Raw genomic sequence first — 25,085 nt, 5'->3', positions numbered from 1 at the left:
TTTCCTCGAATTCCAGTTCCAACTGGTTTTTCATCTGAAAGAGGCTCCAAGGAATCCATGAAACTTTTGCTGTTTGTAATGGATGGGCATCCATCCGGGAGCTTATAGGTTTAGGGCTTCTCCACCCCTCCCACCCCCACCCTAACCCTACCTTTTTTTTTTTGCATTGTGTTCATGACCTTTGATCTACCTTTTTACATAATGCTTGTGCAGCAAGAGCTGAAAGAGCTTGAGAAAACAGAAAATGTATCTGCCGCATGCCAGGAGTATGTATAGGAAAATCCGACAGTGCCAAGTCTGCCAGATATTTATTTTATGTGCAACATGAATCTCATTTCATTCATTTATAGAGATTCTGAATGTCATTTGGTGTCCACCAGATTGCTGCTCAACGTAGGAACCAGACCAGATCCGCTATTGCCAGAGTAAATAAAACTAACCCCGACGCTGCTTAATTAACCTCAGCTTACAAAGCTGAACTTCCATTTGTTCTGGTTTTGACAGAACTACTGGCCCTACCAACCCAACCTGGGATCTTTTCTTGCATTACTTGATTTGTGTCAAATGTTGGATAAAAATACCCATTGGGTAAGAAATGAAAATCTTTACTTGCTTCAAAGTCAATCAAAGTGAAAATACATTCTATTAATCTGCTTATGGAAAGCTCATATGAATTGTACACAAAACAAGTTGTTCTCCTTCCTCAGCACCCACGATAGGAATAGGGGCATGTGCTATTTCTCGCCCTTATCAGTCACATGTTGTGCTATTCACTCCAAAGCATCATATAACCCTTCTCCTGTGAGGGCACAAGAAGCTTGGATGTGCCAATCATGATTGTTGATACTGTGAAGTGAAAGGGCATCAGTGATGTCAGCTGGGGACATCGCATCCTTGAGGTCTTGCTTGTTTGCAAAGACAAGAATGACTGAATGTTCAAGATCCTCATGTTGGAACAATCGAAAGAGTTCATCCTTCAAAATACTGATCCTTGCATGATTGGTGCTGTCTATCACCGCAACGATAGCACGAGTCCCACGATAGTATGTTGCCCATGACGTCCTTTAACTTCTCTTGCCCACCAAAATCCCAGACCTGTTAAAGCAAAATTGATGAAGCACATTAACCAAAAGAGTAGCTAAGAAAGCTCAATTACAGAGGTGAAAACTTGTAAAGCACATGGTGGATCAATAAGCTATGTAGTGAGATGGCCATTGCTGGTTTCAGGAACCAAAGACGATTCTACTTGATTAGCAAAGAATGAACAGTAGAGAGCAGTTAGGTGCTTGCCAAGAACTTGGTAATGTCTCAGAGAAAACAAAGGAAGGCCAGAAGGTTGACACTGGATAAGGAAAAGGAATGGAAGAACTTTGAGATCTGCAAAGCCAAATAAGTTCCTGGACCTAGACATGCAACAAACATATTGGCATGACGGAACCCTCAAATGCAGAAAAATAAAGAGACACTGGGATAGCAGTAGGAGCAAGGATTACTTTGATCACTACGATAGAGCAATTAAACAGAAAAAAAAAATTGACGACAGATTGGAAGTTCTCATCTATGGAACTTCGCCACCTAATTACAATTTTGATATCAATAGGTCAATGTAGAGCTCATCATGATGTATGCACCAATTTATCACCAAACAAGCTTCTACCAATATAGAAGACCAATAACTAACCATTCACAAGCACATTTGACAGAAGAAGTCCATGAAGGGGTATTTCTGAACCCCAACTACAGGCTCTCCACACTCCACAGGTCTCTCTAATCTCACAAAACAGAAAAGGTTGTGGCAAAATCACAAGACTGTAATCAGCCCAAGCGATAATAGAAGTGGACCTGCCAAGCACACATGGGTGGATTTGGCTTATCTTTTGATTGATGAACAATGGGCAATTTTCTCTCTTGGAAATGTGAAATTTTTTTATAAGTCACAGTTCCATGTAACCTGAGGATTGAGCATTTGACCTAATTTTCCTAATGTTAAACCCCCCCCCCCCCCCCCCCCCAAAAAAAATTTAAACCCCCCCCCCCCACCCCACCTCCCAAAAATAAAGGACACAAAATCATTTCGTGTACCTCTTCCATCTTTTGTTAATAAAATTTGCATTTAAATTTTAAGAAAAGAAATGCTCCTTTGTGATCAAGATGCAAATATGTATGGAGCTTGTTGATACAAATAGCAACAATAGATCATCTCTTTATTCCCAAACCACCAAAATCCATGCAAACAAACAGAACCAATGCAGTTGACTGTATGTACTAGAAGAAACTATTGATACAAGAACCAATGCAGTTCTACTATAAATGTTCCAATATGTAACAACAAAGCTACAAAGAATTTCATGTCATCAAGGTATATACACATCCAAGCGCCTCAATTCCTGGCAAAATAAGATAAATATTTGGACCAAGCTTGCATTATGTTGGAATAGCACCAAATGGAAACATCAGAACTATGCAATATAAGGCAAAATTTCAAAATGACAAAGACCATATAAAAGCCTAAAACACAGCCAAAAAGATAGAAAACCCATAAGCTTATCATCTTGCTATAAAATAGATTATCAACAGATCAACTGCCATAATTGAAATGCAATACACTGGTTTGCAAAAACTTCCTTTTCCCATATGAAGTATGTTGGTAATGGATAGATTTGGGTTAAATATTCCCTAGACTACGTGTTATTAGAAGTTGATTGTCTGGACCTCAAGGTCATGCCTACTCTAGAACTAATTGCTAAGCATCTCACTCAAACAATTGGACCAAATGGTCATGCTTCATAAAAATAAATAAATAAATAAAAATTACAGGAAAGGGTAGTTTGAAACATGTGGAGACTTCATTGCAGTGGCACAAAGCCCTGGCTTGAACAATCATGTCACCATAATCCACCATATTCTAGAATTTATTTGAACAATAAAAAAGAGTGCTATAGAAACCGAGCTTATATGCAAGTCAAGAGACATTAAACAAAGCGGGGGATGAACCATATGGTATGACATGACTGAGGTGATTGATGTGATGAATGTCATTAATTCATAGTAGACATGACATAATATACAGCATGCATAAAACCACAACCAAAAAATATCAATTTATCAAGTGACAAGACCCAATAAATTAACTTTAGACGGAAATCAATGGAACAGGAACTGATAGGGAGAACCTTCCAATGTTTTGCGTCATCTTTACTCATGGCCCTATCCACCAAATTAGCAAGACCTCTATCAATTGAAGGACCCTATGGGCAGTCGTTTGTTTCAGGACTCAGAAGGTATGAGTATTAGCTGAACCACTCTTACTGTGATGGAGGGCCGGTAGCGGTAAGAAAGAAATCCCCGAGAGGGGTCTCAGAGTTGTAGGGGAGAGGGAGAAATCGCATTAAGAAAGGGGGGGAATCACTCACACATGCCCGCAGGTTCCACAAATACTCAAACTCAATTCATCTTTTCAATCTCTAATTACTCAATCGGTTACATGGCATAAACAGTAAAAGAAATTCAATATGAAAGGAAACCTACTCTAATTTGGAAACTCAAATTAATTGGAAACTAAATCCTAGCAGCTATCACCTACCTAAGTTACCAAAATAAAAGATTGCAGGAGAATAAAATAAAATCCTAAAAGATCCTACTGGTCAAAGACTCAATATGGGTCCGGTTCATCGCTCGTTGGATACTTAGATGGGTATGGATCGCTCCATGGGTGCGTATCTATATCAATTCCCCCGATGTTGAGAAAAACTCGTCCACAAGTTTTGGAGAATGGAAGAATCAATACCAATCGATCAGCATCCATCCTTGCATGTATGAAGTCACTATCAAAACCAAGATCGAATGATATGAAATCCACGATGCGAAGTTCATTGGTGAAGTAGTGACTTGGGAAAATAAAATCGATCGGTTCACTGAAGAGATCAACCAATTTAAATTTTCCACAAGTTGATCTACAACTCCCAATGGTGCCATCGCATCTTCTACCACTGGTGATTCATCTTCTGGTTCGTCTACCTATTGTTCAACGACTGAAATCACATAGTTCAAGGTAGAGTGTACTTGGGTTTTGATGTCCGTGAGCTTCTCTATGATCAATTGCATTTGTTGACGGATATCCAATAAAAGGTCTAGATCCATCGCCTATGTTGTTGGAATCACTATGGATGGATATTCAAAGCAAGGAGTGAGTGGCAGAATGGTAAATAAGGAGGTTTAAAAAGCAATGGCAGAATGGGTTTTTTTTTTTGCAAGGATGGCAGAACTGTAAATATTGAAAGTGCACTTTAAGTCACAAAGGAAGTCACATGTGGGGCAGGGGTATAATTGGAAGTGAAAAAATGACAAAATAACTAACACGCAAGGTTGAGGGGTATTTATGAAAATTCTGGATTAAAGCTAAAAAGAGGCACTTATCTCACGATTTGGGGTGAAGGACGTTGAGAACTTGGAGTTCTCTTCTACCAAAAATAGAGTTCGGCTCCCAATCAGCAGCGCAAATCTAGGAGAGAATGGCGATTGTAATGGAGGTCCAACTGGAGCCAGCGGAAACTCCAGGTATGAGTCTCGATCCTTCTTGCTATCTCTCCTCTCCTTGCCTGTGCTTCTTCTTCTTCTGTTCTTCTGTCTCCTCTTCTCATCTGTTGTGCTGCTGTTCCGTTTTTTTTTTTCCTGTTGTTGGAACCCTAGAAAAGGGGCCCGACCAAAGGAAGTTGGGAGAAAGAGAGGGGGACAGTGAGAAAGAGGGCTCGATTTCTCTGGACAGAATCGATTCTTTTTTCTTTTTTATTCTCGCCTTCCTGCTGCTTCTTCTTTTGTGTTGCTGCTGCTTTTTTTTCCTGGCTGCTTGTGGAGAGGGAAAGAGGAGGCAGTGGGGTCAATTGCAGTGGTGAAGGGAAGGAGGCGGTAGTGAGATAAGGAGAATCTCTGCTGGACAGAATTGATTTTCTTTTTTCACTCGCCAGAACCCTAAAACAAGGAAGGGGAGGGATCGATGAAGTTGGTGAAAGGAGAGAGGAGGCGGTGAGATAGAGAGGGTCGATCTTGTGAAGAATCGACTCTTTTTTTTTTTTTTGTTCTCAGTTTTTGTAGGACCGAAACAGAGAAAGGGTGAAGGGAAAAAGCAAGATGGAAAAAAGAAGGGGAATGTGGATCGTCGCTCTGATACCACTTGATGGAGGGCCGGTAGCGGTAGGAAAGAAATCCCTGAGAGGAGTCTCAGAGTTGCAGGGGAGAGGGAGAAATCGCATTAAAAAAGGGAGTGAGAATCACTCACACATCCCCGCAGACTCCACAAATACTCAAACTCAATTCATCTTTTCAATCTCTAATTACTCAATCGGTTACATGGCATAAATAGTAAAAGAAATTCAATATGGAAGGAAACCTACTCTAATTTGGAAACTCAAATTAATTGGAAACTAAATCCTAGCAGCTATCACCTACCTAAGTTACCAAAATAAAAGATTGCAGGAGAATAAAATAAAATCCTAAAAGATCCTACTGATCAAAGACTCAATATGGGTCCGGTTCATCGCTCGCTGGATACCCAGATGGGTATGGATCGCTCCATGGGTGCATATCTACATCATACTGTCTCCTTTTTGTTATTTGTTCTGCCTTAATTTTGATAATTCTAACCGGCACCAGCTGGTTTATGATAGAAATTCACACTCAATAATAGGTACTCTACTTATTGAAACAAATCAATACGAATAGAGAAGTTTGTTCAGCTGAACAACCAAACTGGAATTCTTAAGCAACTGAACCAACTTTTCTTCTCAGCACCGAGAAAAGAGACTCCATCAGCTTATCCAACTTGGATCCTGCCATCTCTATCTCCTTGCAGAGCTCCTTACACTTGGCCAACCTCCCTAAAACTGCATATATCTTGATCAAATTCCAATATATATCATATGTTGGACCGAAACCTGCATTTTTGAGTCGTGAGAAATATCTTACAGCCCTTGAGAGATCATTCAAATAGACATGCAGTTTTATGACAACACGATAAGCTGGAAGATCAAAGAGACAATTTGATCCTCCATTTCCCAAACGTGTGTGAGTGCGAGTGCGAGTGCAAAATCAGTTTCTATTGACTTGCAGATCATCAATACCAGTTCCTGCTTCATGCAAGAAAATAGAGACAAGGGACATGAAAGAGCGGAAAAAAGAGAAAGAAAGAGATGTATATATGGTAGGACATCTTGCACGTGAAATTAGTTAGCTCTCATAGAAGGAAACATGGACAATCTTACCATATTAGATAGATTCACCCGCAGACTTCTATTTTTGTTAAGAAACATGATAAGTAGAAAATCATGGAACCCTCTCCCAAAGATAAATGTGTGAATAAATAAGATAGAAAAAAATATCAACAATTGGAAGATTAGAAAAACCACTATCCTTCAGTACTTCTCTCACTGGTATCTGTGAAAGAAAGAAATGATAGCTCGGGTATAATCACCCACCTCTACAAAATCAAAGAGCCCCCATGCAACCAAGAAAAAAAATGCCCCAACGACCAGTATCATCAAGTGCAACATACACCAACTTCCTTAAGCTTCAATTAACTCCTAGTTTACCCTTTCATCTTCCAAAGGGACCAAATTCCCTTGAGCTGCTATCATTGCTGATGCTTGACGTTGCCACATTGTCAACCTCAGCCACAAGCGTATGCATTTCCATTCCTCAGGCTGCCACTGCTTCTAAAGGCAATGAGATGAGATGTTCACTGCCACTATTGAAGTGTTCATGAAGCTTCTCAGTCTTAACGTCCTTGCTAGTCACGGATATCCCTTGCACCTTTGCAGTCTTCATACTATTACGTTTGAAATAACAATAGGTAGATGCAATGCCATTCACATTGAGCTGTTAGCAGCAAGGGAGAATCTTGATAACCCATCATCAAATTTCAAACCTAGGATTTCATCCATTGGTAATGAACTCAGCCCCAGTTGGTTAAGTAGAAAGTGATGTTGCTATAAAAAAATGGTATCAGAGCTGCATTCGTGACTTTGCAAGAGCATCAATTGTAGCCCCCGTCCACTATGTTCTCCAAGCAAAAGTCATAGATGTTTGAGGTTGAGTCTTTGACATTGAAAGTGATTCTGCAACATTAAATCTCACATCTGAACAACCAGGAACAAGGTCTTGGAAATTTGAGATTGTAGTCTGGAATATCAAGTCCATCGCAGGTTCACTTAACAAAGTTATCCTTCATACCAGTTAGAAGGACAATCACATGTGATCTGGCTGCTGACTCCACCTGCTATTATCTCTCCTTCTCTCTGCTGATGCTCAATCCCTTCCAGATTGGGTTTTCTGCTCCTTTCTTTCCCTCAATTAATAAAAATTACATCGTTCATCCATAAAAATAAACAAGATAAATGCAGTTTAGCCCTTTTCTCATATTAGAAGGGATCCACATCTATATTTGATACTCATCCACTGAATAATGGGCAATCACACTTTATTTCTAGGATCCTTTAAATTCTCCCTTGCATAACATCCACCCAAGTATCATTATTAGAAACTAGAGGTTCCTTTATTTTAGAAAGCAGTTGTAGGATCGGCTCTGGATTTAAAGAAGAAGTAAGAGATGCTTGAAGTTCAGAAAATACTGCTCTTAATATTGAGGGTGAAGTGTCCCTGACCCATTTTACATGTTCTATCGCGATCTTGAACTCTCCAGCATCCACTAAACACCTCAGTAAAATTACATGAGAGTTGGAAATTTCTGGATGAGGACCGATACGACGGACTACCCTTGAGGCTGCCACAAAGTGACCTGTATGGAGCACATAGTCTTCAATGAAACAAGAACAAATCAAGTGAAATGTTCACTGTGATGACAAAACAAAACCTATGACCACTACAAGATACGAATATAACTTTGCAAACTGCACTTGTAAAGAATTAGATGAATAAGAACTCATACTGTGAAAAAATAAAAAGGTTGGTAAGCATGAGACACATACCTCCCTTGCATAGAGAAAGCACTAATCGACTTAATATTGTTCGTGCAAGCAAAGCATCCTGGTCAACACACTTGTTGAAGGTCTCACAAGCAGCTTCGGCCTTTGCTTCTCGACAAAGTCCTTCAAGGACGGATGTGTATGTTGTGGCATCAGGAGACACTCCTTTCCCCAACATGTGGTGAAAAAGGTGCTGAGCTTCTTCAACCTCACCTGTTTCTGAGAACTTCTGAATAAGAATGTTGTAAGTCCTCAGGTTTCCAGGACACCCACTGGCAAACATTTCATCCCACAGCCTCTTTGCAGGACGCAAGAGATCTTCTCTACAGCAAGCTTCCATTAGAGAATTAAAAACAGAGACATCTGGACCAAAACCTCTTCTCCTCATTTCCCCAAGAACAGCATAGGCTTCCTTCACTCTCCCTGCCTTACACAGGAAAGAAACCATCAAATTGTAACTCTCCAAATCTGAGAAGTAATCCTTTGAAGAAAGAACCTGAAAAACCTGCAACATCTCATCAATCATGCCCCTTTTACTTAGATTTCTACTCAAATTGCTCAAAGTAAGAAGAGTTGGTAACCTTCCTTGCCCAAGCATAGACTTAAAGAACATGATTGCACACTCGGGATCAATGGAAGAGACTGATCCTATCAAAGCATTGAGAACATCCTCCTCAATTGGAAAATTCCCACTAACAATAACTTCACCCAATTCTTTTACTTCCTGTACCCGCCTTTCTGAAATCAAAGCAAAGATAAATTCTCTATAATCTTTCTCCCTAGGTGCCACCCCTAGCTTTCTCTTCTTCTTCAAGACCACCTCAGTTTTCTCTAGTTCCCCTACAGAACGAAATGCTTCAGCTACTATCCTGTATGCCATAAAATCAGGTTTACACGCTCTGCTCCGGAGCTCCTCCAATACCTTGAAAGCCTCTGATATCCTAGACACTCTGCAAAGCCCATCAACTATTAAAAGTGCTACAATCGATCCATTCATCTCCCAAATGCCATGCTTAATCCCATCTAACAAACCCAAGGTCTCGTCCAATTCTGCAGTTCTACAAAATCTCCCAATAAACACACCAAATCCCAGAGTACTCAAAGGAATACTTCTAGAACCCATTTCATCAAACACCTCTTTTGCAGAATCAATACACCCATCGGAGGCAAGGGCAGCAAGTAGCGAATTACACGTATCAGACCCTATTTTATGAACTAATTCTTTAACTTCATTGAAGACTAAAAAGGCACTCTGAGCTTTCTTACCAATGATTTGTGAAGCAATTACAGATCGATAGACGGATGGGTCGACAATGATCTTCTGGGTTTTGATCTGTTTGAGGAGTTTATCAACAGAGTTGAATTGGCGTGAAATTGAGAGGGATTTAAGAAGAGATTGATAGGTAACTGCAGTGTGTGAGAATCCAGGCCGCTGAGAAACCCAGTTGAAGAAACCGATAGCAAGTGAATGGTGGTCGAGGAGGAACGGATCAATGACCCGGGCAACGAGTGACGGAGTGAGAGAGTCACGGCAACCGAGTTGGTGGAGAGTCTGCTCGAGTAAAGGGCTCCATGAACGAGTCGGTCTCGAACGAATCGAAGCAGATATGAGAGCATTGCTTATTATCTTCGCAGCCTCTATGGGGGCTCGTTTCATGAATGAGGGAGAATGGGAGACTGAGAAGGAGATGGAGGGTGGGAGCAGGGGAGGTTCGATAAGAACTTAAGACAGTTTGAACCCAAATTCATGAGCTGACTCCGAAAGCGAAGAGGCTGAACTGAACATCTCTCCAGTTCCCAAATGATGCAATTGGGTGCAATTTCTCTTTAATCTGGCGACAAGTGTTCTTACTGGCGCAAACGGCTAAGATTGAGTGAAAGCTAAGGGTAAAATGGGTCTGGATCTGCAAAAACTCATCCGATCTATCTTCTTCAATTCAAAAACCCTTTCTACATTGATTTACCCCCTTTCGATGAGAGAAACCTATGTTAAATCCCATTCAAATCTCAGAGGATCTTCAAGCTGCTGCAAAAGGGTGAGTTTTTAAGTTTTGGGGAAATATTTTTTGTGAGTATAGCTCATGCCCAAGTATGGGATAAAAATCGTCTTGTACAATTCTGTACACATATCCCATTGGAAGGGTGACACGTGGACAAAGTGGTTTGAACAGTTCAGATTAATCTTATATTGATCCAACTTCAAACAGTGAGTTGAAGTTGGATCAATGTAGAATTAATCTGAACCGTTCAAATCATTTTATCCATGTGTATTGCATGGTATTGCACGAATAAGGAATTACAAACGATTTTTATCCCCAAGTATGAAGGCCAATGAAAATGCACTAAAAAATGTCAAACAAAGACGTCATTTTTCTTTTAATGGGGATCGGCCCGTCATTTGGCCCAATGTATCTGGGTAAAGATCACACACCCAATAAAAACCATTTTCTCTCAATTTTTACTAAATATCTAAACATTAAATAAAAAATGGTGATAAAAACATAAGGAGCAAGGTTTTAAAACTCATGATCAATCTAAAATCTAAACCAATACTAATCTATAAGAATTGGACGGATTTATCCATGTGAAAATAATAAATAAATAAAAAGAAAGTATTTTTACCCTTACATCTTACAAGTGGAGCGCTTGTGTACCACCTACATGCGGTTGGCTCAAAGAACCTTCTCACCAAACACAAAACTTGCCCTTCCCTTCCGACGAAGGCCCGATAAGTGTCAGGCAGGCTTGCAGCACCAGTATCGAAGGAGGTAAACTGTCTCTCTGTCTTCCTCTATTTCCCGTCTTTGTTAGCTCAGATGTACGTTGCTAGCAGCCTGAAAACATTTTGATTATGCTACTGTTTGGTGTGCCAAAACCTAAACCCTATACATTTGACAATTTTAATTGTAATTAATAGAAAATTTTTGAATATCTTGTTTATACTTCTATGATAAATGTTGCTTGGATTTTGAAATTTGGAATCAGTTATGGAATTTGAAATGGGTGCTTGATCAGTTTCTATGAACTATTGGATACAGTGATTTAGATTAAAATATCTTAATTTCTTATGAGGAACTTGTACTGCAATGCAGTGAATCCGAATATCGCTAATGGCATTTAGCTCATCTTTTTGTCGTGCCGTCACTCCCTTCTCTCCTCTGCGGTTCTCTTCTCGTCCTGAGATGCGGCTTTTATCCTACACTTTTCACTCAGAAGAGGTCTCTGAAACTCCAGAGGCAGAGGTAGGGTTTTCGGAGGCCCCAAAACCTTCATTTCCTTCTCTGCAGGCCTCCACAGATGCAGACTTAGTTTCCAAGATCTTAATCCAACACCATAACCCGTTCCACACAATGGAGTCGTCTCTGCAACTGAATGGAATCAGGGTTACTCCTCATCTGGTTCACCAAATCTTAATTCGCCTTAAGAACGTCTCCAAAATCGCTCTTGGGTTCTTCATTTGGGCCAAAGATCAGGCGAATTACAAGCATGATACTGCTGCCTATGATCTGATGATCGATATCTTGGGGAAAGTACGGCAATTTGATGTTGCTTGGCAGTTAATTATTGAGATGGATCAACAAAATTTGAGACTCACTTCGAAAACTTTTGGAAATCTGATTCGTAGGTTAGTGGCTGCAGGGCTTACTCGGCAAGCAATTCGTGCCTTTGACGACATGGAGAGTTTTATAGAGAGGGAAGCTGACCCAGATGACTTTCTTTACCTTCTTGACACTCTCTGTAAGTATGGATACGTGAAGGTTGCTACAGAGATCTTCAACAAGCGAAAATTCAGATTCGAACCTGACATGAAAACTTATACAGTTCTGATTTACGGGTGGTGTAAGATAAAAAGACCACAAATGGCTGAGAAATTCTTTAGAGAAATGGTGGATCGTGGATATGAACCAAATGTTGTTACCTATAATGTTCTATTAGATGGGATTTGCAGGAAGGCAAGCTTGCACCCGGATGACCGGTTTGAGAGGACTGTTCGAGCAGCAGAGAACTTGTTCGATGAAATGCAGAGCAGAGGAATAGAGCCTGATGTCACTAGCTACTCTATTGTTCTTCATGTTTATAGCCGAGCTCATAAACCAGATTTAACACTGGATAAGTTAAATCTGATGAAGGGGAAAGGAATTTGCCCATCAGTGGCAACCTACACTTCGGTTATTAAATGCCTTTGCTCCTGCGGTAGACTCAGAGATGCCGAAGAGTTGCTCAATGAGATGGTTGCTAATGGAGTAAGCCCTTCTGCTGTAACTTATAACTGTTTCTTTAAGGAATACAGAGGAAGGAAGGATGCAGATAATGCTTTGAAATTGTATAGGAAGATGAAGGATGGATCTTCGTGCACTCCAACTATGCATACATATAATATATTAGTGGGCATGTTTTCAAGGTTAAATCAGATGGATATTGTGCAGGAGATATGGAATGACATGAAGGAAAGCGGGGCTGGTCCGGATTTGGATGCGTATACCTTGTTGATTCATGGTTTGTGTGAGAAACAGAAGTGGAGGGAGGCTTGCCAATTCTTTGTGGAGATGATAGAGAAGGGTTTTCTTCCACAGAAGGTTACATTTGAGATGCTCTATCGAGGTTTAATACAGTCTGATATGTTGAGGACCTGGAGAAGATTGAAGAAGAAACTTGAAGAGGAGTCTATAACATTTGGTTCTGAATTTCAGCTCTACCATTTCAAGCCTTACAGGAGGTGATATGCCAAGGCTAGTGTGGTAGTACTCATCCTACAGAAAGTGCTAATCGGCTGATCCGGTTTAAAAGGTCATTGTCGAATGGAGGAGGTACTGTTGTGCTGGGAGCTAGGCTAATCAGAGAAACTAAACTGGGATTGGCTCAATTATGGCATTGCTGAGAACACTGGTAATGAGTTCAAGCAGAGAAGAAGTTCATCATTGAATCAATCCTAAGTCCACAGAGCTGCAAGTTTTAGCTATGGATGTGTTCATCGAAAAATCAAGAGATACTGCTTCCTCAATTTCTTGATAGACAGGTTTGTGAAGGACCTGTCACCCGTTTCCCTATTCACTTGGGATCTTATGAGAGCAGTTTTAGGAATTATCTGGGGAAATCAATACTAAACTGCTCTTGCGTGAGATAGTCTGTAAGAGTTTGCCAATGCAACCACAACCCTTTTACTATATGCTTCAGCCTTAAAGTTAGTTGTGTGCAGATGTGTTCCGGCCCCTGATCAGCTTTGCCCAGGGAAGATTGAAGAAACTAGGCTGACAATATTGTACTGAAGAGTAAATTAAGCATATATAGGGTATTTTTATATACAGCAAAAGAAGATTTGGACTGCAACCATATTTGTAATGTAGCTGGCCTACTCACTTTCTTTCTATTTTTTTCTTTTTTTTTGTGGTAGGATACTCTCTTGTTGTTTAATATTTATAATAACCCGGTTACTGAATCACCTTTAATTCCATTAGTACTCACTAGTAATATTATATATTAATAATACCAGCATCATCATCAGAATCACATAATAACGTCACCGCCCTTACAGTGCAACTAATTAACTTAGCTCTGTACTGTTTTCTGGTTTAGAAGAACGGGGAATAAGAAGCATTATCGTTATCAACTGCAGAAAATTCCAGATGTACTAAATAGGTATTTGCATTGTGGTTGAATTACAAAATGTTAAATCGTCTTTTACAATTTAAAACTAACACCACACTAACAACTTCATCTGACAGGGGATGTGGATGTAATTTCTAAAACCACAGGGGACGGGATGTAATAAGAGCAAGTACAGGGGAGGGGATATAAATTTTTTTATTTTTTTTTTAAGTCTATGCTTGGGCAAGGAAGGTTACCAACTCTTCTTTGAGCACTTCGAGCAATTTGAGTATAAATCTAAGTGAAAGGGGCAAGATTGATTAGATGTTGGAGGTTTTTCAAGTTCTTTCTTCCAAGGATTACATCTCAGATTTGGAGAGTTACAATTTGATGGTTTCATTCCTGTGCAAGGTGGTGAGAGTGAAAGATGCTTATGCTGGTCTTTGGGAAATGAGGAAAAATGGTTTTGGTCCAGATGTCACTGCATTTAATGGAATCTTTCCTGCGTTCTGCAAAGAGGCATTAGGATGATATGTTTGCCGGTGGGTGTCCTGGAAAACTAAAGAGTTGCAACATTCTGAATCAGAAGTTCTCAGAAGCAGGTGAGGTGAAAACAGCTCAGCACCTTTTTCACCACACACTGGGGAAAGGAGTGCCCCCTGATGCCACTACATAGACATCCCACTTGAAGGAAGCAAAGGTGGATGCCGCTTTTGAGATCTTCAACAAGTGTGTTGAGCAGGCATGTGTCTCATGCTTGCCAACCTTCTTTTATTTCACTGTAAGAATTCCTATTCATCAAATTCTTTACGAGTGCAATTTGCTAAATTATATTCATATCTTTTATTGGTACCAGGTTTTGTTTTGTCATCACAGTGAAGATTTCACTTGATTTGTACTTGTTTCATCCAGGATTATTTGCTCCATACATGTCACTTTGTGGCAGCCTCAAAGGTAGTGCTTGCTCCTCATCCAGAAATTTTTGACTCCTATATAATTGTGAGGTGTTTGGTTGGATGCCGAGCAAGGTTCTAAAACACGAGAACGATCATGGGAACGGTCAAGGCCAAAACTGTTCTGATACCATTCTGGAACACACCGTATCAGACAGATCTACCCCTACTCTGAAATAAATATAAAAAAAAAAAATTAAAAAAAAAATTAAAAAAAAAAAGGAGAAGAAGAAGAAGTTTTATTATGAGTTTACCCTCAGACAGCACATATGAAACGGATAGGAAAGGTCAGGAATCAGGATCAGGGATCAGTCATGGCCGATACCATTCCCATCGGTCAAGGTTGTGGTAGAACATGTAAAATGTGTCAGGGACACTTAGCCCGCAATGTTAAGAGCAGTATTATCCTCTTAACTTCAAGCATCTCTTTCTTCTTTAAACCCAAACCCAATCCTACTAGCAGTCAAATGGCAATACATCATGACCCACAAGAAAATCCCTGCTTTGGCCTGGTTTAAATTTCAAATCCTGTTACATTGCATGGAAAACTATGATCATAGCTCATTTGATTGCTACTAAATAATGAAGACTCGGACAGTGTGGCATTCAATCACTTCAACCATTTCTTACCTGCTATCTGGCAGTTTGCCTTAGTTGCAGACATCTAGCATTTATCTTGGGTTAGTTATGAAGACACCACCATGCAGAATCAGTGGACTATGGCCATGGGTATCAGTTTTTAATTCTGAACTTTAATAAGAGATTTGCTGTCAATACAGTGTATTAGTCATGAGCAAGAGATAACATATACAATGTGTCCATGCTAGGTGTCCCTACCTATCATCAGTCCATCTACCCAGCGCTTCTCCTACACGGATTTTATCCCCACAACGGACAGAGAACTTGAATTCTGATGAAGAACCATTTTCTTGGTGTGATTTTGCTGCAGGAGCTTGGAAGACGAGCACTACAGTTGATCCCAAGTTGAATGCCGCAACCTATAAGGAATACTACATATTAATCACAGTAAACAAGGAGCACAAGTCTTTAATAAAATCATAAATTAAAATACAAAATTATTTTATGTTTCTTGAGTATTTAGAATTGGAAAACACGGTGGAGTAGATCCCTGAATGGATGAGACAACTATAGACTCCAATATCTAAATAGTCAATGTTGATGCATGAAGCAGATTTATGTAACATCTAAAGTGGCTTAAGTTAGTGGAAATAAGTAATAGATGCTTAACAAACCTCTTCACCCTTCCTGAGCGTCACACCAACACCTTCAGGTTCATAGATGCATTCATCTGGAGGCTCTGAATACAGCAACTTTTTTCTTGGCCTATTTGTCTGCAGCTCTGGCTCAATGGAGAGCTGGCAAATGAAAGTTCAAGCCAAGATCAACAAATTGCTATCTGCACCACATAAACTTGTAATAGAGTTTTCCAAACTGATTTAAAAATCCTGAACTTTGTCCCACATCATGAACCGTGAACACATTTGACAACATAATCAGTGCCATGCATGGTGGAATCATGGTTAAATGAAATTCAAAACCAGATTTAAGTTAATTTATTAGGCAACAACGGCTGATAGCTTATTCATTTAGTATTCAATAAACAAGAAAAAGATCTTGCCCTGTTTTTCTTCCCCCTTCTATTCAATCTGTATTTAATTCCATATCAGTTTTAGACTTCTTTACTTACCAATGTCTTCCAGCTTCTTTCTCCCATTAATTGCACAGGATCCTGTCTGGGAAAACATAGTGAAACTGTACAGTCCAGAATCATTTAAACGATCCTCATAACTATACTTTAGAAAGTTGTAAAAATTATGAGGGCAGGATTGCCGGGCTGGCTTGTCACGCAAGATAGCTTGGAACCTACTTCTGGTGCCATGTGACAGGTCAAATGGTGTTAAAATTGTGTACAGGTAAACATTAAGGTCCCTGCTAACAAGTCAAATTACAGCTCAAACAGAGTTGGCTATGTGGCAAAAAAAAAACCCCCCACTAAAAGATCCAAGACTACTAATGGGGTGCATGGACAATTGTAAGGTATACCACTATATGGAAGGTAAATTATTGAATTTGAGGCTGAATTTGACAAGTGACCAATCCAAACTATTCCTTAGATATCCAAGGACACAATTGCTACATCAGCCTTCTATGTGGCTCAACCATGTATGGCCCACCCACACATTCCATATGGGTGTGCCCATCCATAAAACCTATTGCCAAAAAAAAAAAAAAAATTACTAACAATTAAGATGAACTAATTCTAAAACCAGTGTGATGCTGCAGTAACTAAGTATTTGGTATGCATTCTTATTCTAAGAAAGCAGAATTACAGAGAAGGCAAACATTATTTGGATCCAAGTCTGTTAAAATGAATTCTTCAGTTTGGAATGAGATGCATTTTGTATCCATTTTTTCCTAAGCAATGTTGAAATGTTCTTTATTATCAGTATATACCATAACAACATATACCACCACGAACATGGGGCCTACAGCACCCATGGGTCCACCCGGCAGGGAGGTGGGAAGTGTGTTGCTATCACCACGGCATCAAGCATTTGGTCTGCTTCCCTCAACTTGCAGAAGAGTTTCAGTTCAACCATTATTTTACACTTTTGTTCACAAATATATATACACCAACCTTGGTTGAAGCATTCCGTCAAATAGGAGGTGCCCTTTGTCCACAAATTCCCAAGCAATATAAAACCCAGCTGAGAATAATGAGCTCAAACCAAACTGATATTTCCAATATCCCATTTTAAGAACATCTGAACAGATTTGTTCTTCCTAGAGATCTAATAATGAGCTGCCAAGTCCTTAATGACAAGGTACACAACCTGTTTGTAGAGCAAAAGAGTTGTGTTTATAGAATCTGCACTTGTCCATGAGCTCCCTGATCATAGTGATCCATATGACAGATAGGCGGCCTGGTGGAATGGTTTTGGTGAAAGACCAAGCGAGTGTAATTGGATTCATCAAGTATAACGAAGGAGAGCAGCAGAGCAATTGACTGGGTATCTAGGAAGAGAAACGTATATGAGTGACTACTGCCAACAGAAAAAAGGTGCCATTGTTGTCCTAGAATGTGTAATGTGCTCAGAACATGTTCTAACAATGCATACCATAGACTCCCCAAATTTTCTTCATGTAAAAACAGGATTTGAAAAGTCACTTAACCTCAATAGATCCAATGTTTGTCGCACCAATTGCTGCAATCGCCATATAACCTTCTGCCCATTGGCCTTCAAGAACAACCTATAGACAAAAAGACCTTAGAAGCACAATAAATAATACAGCGACTTCCATGAATTAAAACTAGTAAATAACTCTCACTAAACCAATTCATAAGGTTGAATGAAATAAACATACCTATAAAGATGAATTAGAGTCACAGTAGACTAGCAGAAAAAGATGTGCGTACGACAAATACTCAAAATAAGGTCCTTGCAAATTAAATCAGGAGAAAATGTCTTGGGGAAATACCAGAGTCAGCCACCTAGAGGACCATATCTGAATTTGATTGGGCCTCACGGAATAAAAAGTTCGCCAGAAAAAGCATTGAGAAAAGAAACACTATGAGGTGTAATATATTAGCTGGGGGGGTGTCCTAAAGGCACAACACAACTGGTTCCCGTGGAAATTACATCTGAAAGAGTTTATCATATTGGTTATGGTACTTTAACTTACAGCTTGGAGAAATTGACATTAATACCTCATCGGGTCCATAAAAAATTAAAACAGTAAGAGCCTAACCCCGAAACAGTCAGACCAACTTGTCTCCAGGGTGACATCTTGAATGCGTAAGATGGTTAAACAGGCCCATTCATCCTACCCAAAAAAAAAAAAAAAAAAAACGCACTTAGGACCTTGCTCCAGATGGGAGGGTGATAGAACCATGTGAGGTTCCTAAGATCCCTCACTCGTCAACTCAGATAAAAAGTGACTTCTTGAATTCATCGGATGATTTTAGATGATCCACCTTTCATAGACTAAACCATGAGACATTCAACAAGTCATGTCCAGGATTAGGGGTGTCAATCGGTCGGTCTGGCTCGGTTTCGGTCCGGGTTGAGTCGGTTTCGGTGTGGGAAAGTTGAAACCGAAACCGAACCAATAAGGAAATTCCGGTTTCGGTTTGGTTTCGGTTTCGGTGCGGTTTGGTTTCGGTTTGTCTTCGGTTTCTTAAATCAATTTGTAGCCGGGTTGGTTTTGGTTTTTGGTCCAGTTTGGATTCGAATTTTCATACAAATGTTTACAAAACTATGCAAATTTTGAATTTTTTTTAATGAATTTTGGAGTGTTTCGGTTTCTTACCGGTTTGGTTTCAGTTTCAGTCCGGGTTTTGAGTCGGTTTCGGTTTGGTTTCAGGTTCATCCAGTTTCCGATGCGGTTCGGTTTGGTTTTGGGGTTGCAATACTCCAAACCGAACCAACCCAATAAGGCTTCGGTTCGGTTCGGTCCATGTTGTTATCGGTTCGATCCGACCGGTTTTACCGGTTCGGTTTAAGAATTGACACCCCTATCCAGGATCATCTCATCAGAAAGCCTTACTATTACAACAATCAACATAAAAATGGATTACTAATTCAAATGCCAGAATACAAGAAAAGCCTTCTCTTTACCTGTTTGGTCCATTGTAAAATTTTCTGTGCAAATGATATTTTACATGAAATTTTTCCTCCATTTTTTTTTTCAATGTTGTCTTCTTTTTTGTTTTTCTTTTGCATTTTATGTTAAAACAGTAGAAAATCCTATGGAAATTTTTCTTTGCCACCTTTTCATATGGAAACAAACAGAGCCAAAGGAACAAAGAACAACATGTAAAGATAATTCTATAAATATTAATTACATAGTTCAATGGTTCCATACAAGAACTGTATTAACCAGTTAGATTACCCTTTCATTCTCAACATAGAGGTTTCTGACAGTTCTTGTCGCACGTTCATTCAAAGGGAAAAGGCGACCTGCAAACAAGTTCTCCACATAATAAGTAGACATATCATGTGCATGCCCTTCGGGGGGTTATTGCTGGCCAAAATTCTTTTGCAAAAAAGGTGGGTCAGCTTAGGTACCTGCAGTTACTTTTTTGGTTGCAAATAAAACATCAACCAATTGAACTCATTCTCTAATCAGACATGCATTTCTAGATTAGAGATTACATTATTACTTTCCCAATTCTGGTACTACTGTTAGTGTCTTATATATATTTTAAGGAACAATGCTTGATACCCAAATTACCTGAGTAGTGGCGACGAATAAATACATTCCAATCAATGGGAGAATGTACTCGATGATAGTCCCCAGGCTTCAAATATATTACACAGTAGAACACACCCTTCACTGGACTGCAGTTGAACACTCCAATTCATGTGGAAAAATTTCAGCACGATGAGTAACTTTAGATTGTAATACACTGCATATTCAACTAATTCAAGTGAAACTTGTATCTGTGGGGCATGAAATATAACTCCTCTACAACTAGAAATGGAAAATTTTTTTTTTTTTTTTTTTTTTTGGGGGGGGGGAGGGGTGACTTCATTGATTAAAAGAGGAGAATACGAAGAGGTGGGGATGAACAGAGTTTCCAAAACCGAAACAAAAGAAAGAAAAGCCACATTGCACCACATAGGCATATATTAATCATTTGGGACTCTTCTCCTAGTTACATAGGATGACACCTAATTGACCGAACTACATTACCAAAAGAATGAGCTTTGGGATACTGAATAGCTAAGCCGTCCCACAACTAGATTCATAATCCACACATCAACAGAAGAATTCTCCTACTCGCAAGTTCCAAAAACCCAGAGAAAATTCTGTGCATAAGATAAACTAGCATCAGCACCAAACACATAATTACCGTGCGGCTGTAGGGTTCCACATTTTAGGAGAAGCCAATGAAATTCGCCACCATGACTTTTTGCTTTCATCTTTTGTAGTGCTTTTCTGCTCACTACTTTCTCCATGAATATTCTCTTGGACTATCATCGGGAGGAATGAATTTGCACCAAGAAGCGATGTTGCTGAATAAGAGAAGCCTTTGACTTGCTCAATCATAGCTCCCGACTCCTTTAGCTCTCCAAATCTCAAAACTGTACCATCCACAGGGCTGACCTATTGCAATGAATGGGAACTCATAGTGATTATGCATCAGTTGGAACTATTATACTGTTTGAAAATGGACGTAACACTCATAACAAGTTGCAATAGCTGGTTTTACCAGTTACCAGACAATGTGGATCAGGGTCAATGGGCCTGGAGCCCTCTTTGAGAGAGTGAACAAAAAACTCCCGCAGAGATCTGTACTCATCAAGAGGCAGAGCTACTTCTTCCAAATCTGCAACAAAAGACAGTTCAGGAGCTTAACCTGAGATGCCCAAGGAAGCATGCAACTCTGAACTATAATATTGTGTGAGTGTTCCCCTTCCTTCCTCCCCTCACAACCCCAGGTGAATATGTGCATTTGAGTGCCAAAAATAAAAGCAAGAGAGTCTCCTACAAAACTTAAGTCTCCCACAAGCACACGTGTGCGCACGCACAGGCACACATGCACATATGCACACACCCTCACCAAACCTAATCAAACCTCATATGGTCAAGGAGTTTCACCATTCTATCATCACAAACATTATAAAATACTGCATGAGTGCATGTTGAACTAGTGATTTAAACAATAAGACTTGCATTCACTCACAATGATTAGAATAATATACCAGAATGTCTTATACAGACAGTGAATTGCAAAATTTCACAGTTTTTTTCTATATTTTCTTTTTGGGGTTGGGGTGGGGGATCCCCTAAGAAACATTCACTGCAAGCAGGTGAGAATAATCATGTCAGCTGTTCTTCTCTTTTCCTTAGTTTATAGTTTTTTTTTTTTAAGAAAATATCTTCTTCTTTTCCACACAAATAAATTACCGCCGTTTACAAGGGAAGCAATGTGCAATCTCACTTTGATAAAAATCAAAAAAGGTAAGAACAGCAATACTTGAATGAAATGCCCGAGCCCAAGCATGGTAGATGTAAGGACGAAAGAAAACAGGAATCTCCTGAGAAAAAACATTTTAGCAGGTAGATTGTTAGTAAATATTCCAATAGAAACATCACAATTCAGTACCTTGAAGAGAGGAAAAAATTACCACCAAAGTGAGCAAATACAGTACCTAGAGTTTTTCTAGGTTACGAGTATGTGCAGAAAATAAATAACCATATCAATAGAAGAGTTAATAACAAATGATGAAATTGAAAAAATGAAGAAGCAACGACAAAGTCAACAAGGATGATGTCAGATTTACTTAAGAACAAAAGTTCTGCTATCAAGAAGGCAGACAGAAAGAATATTCAAGGTCATTGAAGGATAACAACAGTGACATGGTAACAGATGATAAATACATCAAAATTACAGTGGTAAAGGTGCAAGAATCTTATTCCACCAAATCACGCTTCTAGCACTATCTTCAAAAATCCCCGACATTTGCATTCACATGCAAGCATGCGGTGAGAAGGGACGTGCCTTGGTCCAAGGGTAAAGTATGAATGTTGCGACCTGTTGGTCAAGCGGTTGAAATAGCCTCGGAACATTTTCAGGGTAAGGCTGTGTAGTCCCCTTCCCCCCCCCCCAAACCTCACACATGCAGGAGCCTCATGCACCGGGTACATTCTTAATGCAAGCATGCCGTGATATATACATATAGGGTGTATCCAGTGCATGAGGCACCTGCACTACGGGTCTGGGAGGTTCATGATGTACGCAGCCTTGCCCCACTACTCAAAGAGGTAGTTTCCTGACTCAAGCCTGTGACCACTTTGGTCACAATGGAGCAACCCTATCGTTGCACCAAGGTCCACCCAGGGTGAGTATATGTAAGTATATTTATATAAAGAGAGAGAGAGAGAGAGAGAGAGAGAGAGAGAGAGAGAGAGAATCGAAGCATCTAAACAGCTCTATATATCTAGTAAAAATGTAAAATATTTGAACCCAATATATATTTGAATATTTCCAAACTATAACATTCCACATTCATTTCGAAAGGTGAAAAACTATGACATTGGGACTATTTTGAGGTTCAAGTGGTGAAACAGTAATTTTTGTGCACTTGCATAGTGGCCCAAGATATATAACATTGTTTTAGCAAATAAAGCAAGTCAATGGTATGTGAAACCCCCTCCTCTCAGCCTCGCCCTCCTAATAAAATCCTTTAGTCCCCATCTCCATCTGGTTCCTTCTCCTCTTCCTCAGTTTGGAACTTTATCCGCTCTCCCCATCCCCTTATCCTCTGGCACAAGGTTATCTGGTTTAAAGGTCACATCCCTCGGCATAGCTTTGCCGCTTGGAAAGCTCTCTCCAACTACCTTCCGACCCTCTCCTGCCTCCATGATGGAGGACCAGTAAGGGGTAGGGGAGAAACCCTGAGGTGAACTCAGAGTTGTAGGGGAGGGAGAGGAGATTCGCACAAGAAGGGGGAAGGAGAATCACACGCACAACCCTTAAGCTCTCAAACATTAATTCAATTCATCATTCTTCAAATATGTCCCTAATTAAAAGATAAAATACATTTAAATAGTAAAAGAAAACCAACAATAAAAGGAAACCTACTCTAATTTGGAAACTCAAATTAATTGGGAACTAAATCCTAGTAGCTATCTCCTACCTAAGTTACCAAAAATTAAAAGATTGCATGAAAATAAAAATCCTAAAATATTCTACTAGCCAAGGACTCAATATGGGTCCGATTCATCTCTCATTGGATACCAAGATGGGGGTATGGATCGCTCCATGGGTGCGTATCTAGATCACTCCAGTTTCATCACATTCATGTCCCTTCTTCCTCTTGTTGCCTCTACTGGAATGGCTGTGAGGAATTTGATCACCTCTTCTTCTCTTGCCCCTTTTCTTTCTCGGTTTGAAAAAAAGTCTTTTCCTGGTGTTGTCTTGGTAGGAGAACCCCTCTGCCCCTCTCTAGGGAATGGATTTGGATGGATATGACTCAGCGGGGAAGCTTGCCTTTTGTGCGATGATCAATAATCACCTTTGGATGAAGCGCAACCTCCGTAAATGGATCTCCAATTCTCAATCTTTTGATAATATTTGGAAGGCCATCTTTTTTTATGTTAGCACAAAGCTCCATTTTCTCCCCCCTAGACCTGTTTGTGACTTCCCAAATAACAGGCTCATTGTTGTCTCTTGGAATTTCCCTCTCTTTTCTCTTCCCCTGCCCTTGGGGCCTATTGCCCCCTTATAGGTTTTAGTGTTTTTCTCTTTTTTGCCCTCGGGCTGTATATTCTGCCTTGTTCCTCTCCTCGTCGTAATGAATTTATTATTCGCCAAAAAAAAAACAAAAAAGCGAAACTGAGGCATCAGAAAAATTCACATAAATTTTCATATTAAAACATACTAGTGAATCAAGTCACAGGAAAAGATACATATAATATTAAGAACAGAAAGGAAACAACAAAACAGGACCATTTTTTTTAAGTTCTATGCAAGAGATGCAAAACTATGCATAGTTATTAAGATGGTAAGGCGACAGAGGCGTTTGAGGGTCTTCCAGAGCTCCTTAGCGATAAGGCAGGCATAAAGCGTCGCCTTATTAACTAAAGCATTCCTGTGTAATTTTTTTATAAAACCATTCTATTTGACTCAAATCCTAGTTGAATTCTATTACTCATATGCTAAATAAATATTAAAGGTTCATACTTCATACCAATGCAAGATATTCATTAAGAAAACAAATCAATAAAGTGAATAAACTAAGTTCATCTTCATCAATCATCAAAGGACAACAAAATAATGAACTGATTTAGATATTAACCATATTCTGAACCTTAAACACTAATTTGAAATCAAAATCAGAAAACAGGAATTTATAAGAAATGTTGAAGAAAGACACTAGAAGATTGATTTGTTTTAGGCTTTTGAAAACACTGACTAAACTAGAGCTGAGAACTAGCAAACAGAATTAAAAACTGAAATCAAAATACGGCAGATTAAGAACAAAATGCAATTCAACAACTGATGACCTACTTAATGGCAATCTCAAACTTGGAAGGAAATAGAGAGAACAGCAGATTAGTAGAAACAATAAGCAGTAAAGAATAAGAATAGTAGAAGAAAAGAGGGAGGAAATATCACATGTGAGAACAAAGATGAACAGAACTAGGTAAGGAAAAAAAAGGAGATCAGTTCTCGAATACCAAGGGGGTTTATACATTATACATACATATAACCTTTTTAAAAAAGAAGAAGAGATTGGTACACATCTCACCGTAGTCTTCAACAGAGTGAAGAACAGAAGAAAAAAAATCAGGTACTTTGTATAAAGAACAAAAGAAGAATGAAGAAGAAAGAAGGGAAAAAAAAGAGACAGGAATAGAGTTAAGTTAACCGAAGGCTGAAGAAGAGTGAAGAACTGAAGTACAAAAGAAAGGAAAAAAGAAAAAAAGGTACCGTATGATGAACAGAAGAAGAAAGAAGAGAATAAAAAAAGGGTGCAGAGCTCATCGTACTATCGTAGGTTGAAGAAGAGAAGAGTGAAGAACAGAATTCGAAAAA

General features: G+C 39.4%; 3 protein-coding genes across 7 annotated transcripts in view; 1 reads left to right on the top strand and 2 right to left on the bottom strand.

Moving 5' to 3' along the window:
• Positions 1 to 584: 584 nt before the first annotated feature.
• Positions 585 to 10,034, bottom strand: LOC122085764 (pentatricopeptide repeat-containing protein At5g14080). 4 transcript variants are annotated; one of them, XR_006142216.1, is made up of 3 exons: positions 7,980 to 10,031; positions 6,471 to 7,789; positions 585 to 1,095 (listed from the first exon to the last, which is right to left on the bottom strand). XR_006142216.1 is itself a non-coding variant. In XM_042654340.1 (2 exons), the coding sequence occupies exons 1-2, from the start codon at positions 9,631 to 9,633 to the stop codon at positions 1,013 to 1,015; spliced, it is 1,737 nt and encodes a 578-aa protein (XP_042510274.1). In that variant the 5' UTR covers positions 9,634 to 10,034; the 3' UTR covers positions 585 to 1,012. The 4 variants fall into 4 exon arrangements, 2 of the variants coding, with proteins under 2 accessions (XP_042510274.1, XP_042510273.1); XR_006142217.1 differs by lacking the exon at positions 585 to 1,095 and adding an exon at positions 5,736 to 5,930; XM_042654340.1 differs by lacking the exon at positions 6,471 to 7,789 and having other exon boundaries at positions 7,980 to 10,034.
• Positions 10,035 to 10,599: 565 nt separating this feature from the next.
• LOC122085765 (pentatricopeptide repeat-containing protein At2g13420, mitochondrial-like) lies at positions 10,600 to 13,426 on the top strand. Its single transcript, XM_042654341.1, has 2 exons — positions 10,600 to 10,744; positions 11,069 to 13,426. The coding sequence occupies exon 2, from the start codon at positions 11,087 to 11,089 to the stop codon at positions 12,695 to 12,697; it is 1,611 nt and encodes a 536-aa protein (XP_042510275.1). The 5' UTR covers positions 10,600 to 10,744; positions 11,069 to 11,086; the 3' UTR covers positions 12,698 to 13,426.
• A 1,821-nt stretch (positions 13,427 to 15,247) lies between these two features.
• Positions 15,248 to 25,085, bottom strand: part of LOC122087364 (phosphatidylserine decarboxylase proenzyme 1, mitochondrial) — a 12,719-nt gene continuing 2,881 nt past the window's right edge. The window contains exons 5-13 of one of the 2 annotated variants that reach the window (XR_006142737.1): positions 21,522 to 21,582; positions 20,761 to 20,870; positions 20,394 to 20,647; positions 19,772 to 19,878; positions 19,430 to 19,497; positions 17,711 to 17,788; positions 17,371 to 17,551; positions 15,769 to 15,891; positions 15,488 to 15,513 (exon numbers count right to left, since the gene is read on the bottom strand). Coding sequence is in view for 1 of the 2 variants with exons in the window: in XM_042656463.1 (XP_042512397.1) it covers positions 15,349 to 15,513; positions 15,769 to 15,891; positions 17,711 to 17,788; positions 19,430 to 19,497; positions 19,772 to 19,878; positions 20,394 to 20,647; positions 20,761 to 20,870; positions 21,522 to 21,582 (966 nt within the window). In the remaining variant the exon portion in view is untranslated. Of the gene's footprint in view, positions 15,514 to 15,768; positions 15,892 to 17,370; positions 17,552 to 17,710; positions 17,789 to 19,429; positions 19,498 to 19,771; positions 19,879 to 20,393; positions 20,648 to 20,760; positions 20,871 to 21,521; positions 21,583 to 25,085 lie in introns of both variants that reach the window. The other variant, XM_042656463.1, reaches the window with a different exon arrangement.

The sequence above is a fragment of the Macadamia integrifolia genome, chromosome 8, assembly GCF_013358625.1.
Source record: "Macadamia integrifolia cultivar HAES 741 chromosome 8, SCU_Mint_v3, whole genome shotgun sequence".
Classification (NCBI taxonomy): Eukaryota; Viridiplantae; Streptophyta; class Magnoliopsida; order Proteales; family Proteaceae; genus Macadamia; species Macadamia integrifolia.
The sequence above is the reverse complement of the archived record's forward strand: the minus strand, read 5'-3'. Positions and strand labels throughout refer to the sequence as shown.

Bases quoted from the DNA above. Each gene is read 5' to 3' on its own strand.
- LOC122085764 (XM_042654339.1), bottom strand. From the start codon at position 9,633: ATGAAACGAGCCCCCATAGAGGCTGCGAAGATAATAAGCAATGCTCTC. The intron at 7,790-7,979 runs GTATGTGTCTCA...TGCTCCATACAG, and splicing joins GCTTTCTCTATGCAAGGGAG to GTCACTTTGTGGCAGCCTCA.
- LOC122085765 (XM_042654341.1), top strand. From the start codon at position 11,087: ATGGCATTTAGCTCATCTTTTTGTCGTGCCGTCACTCCCTTCTCTCCT.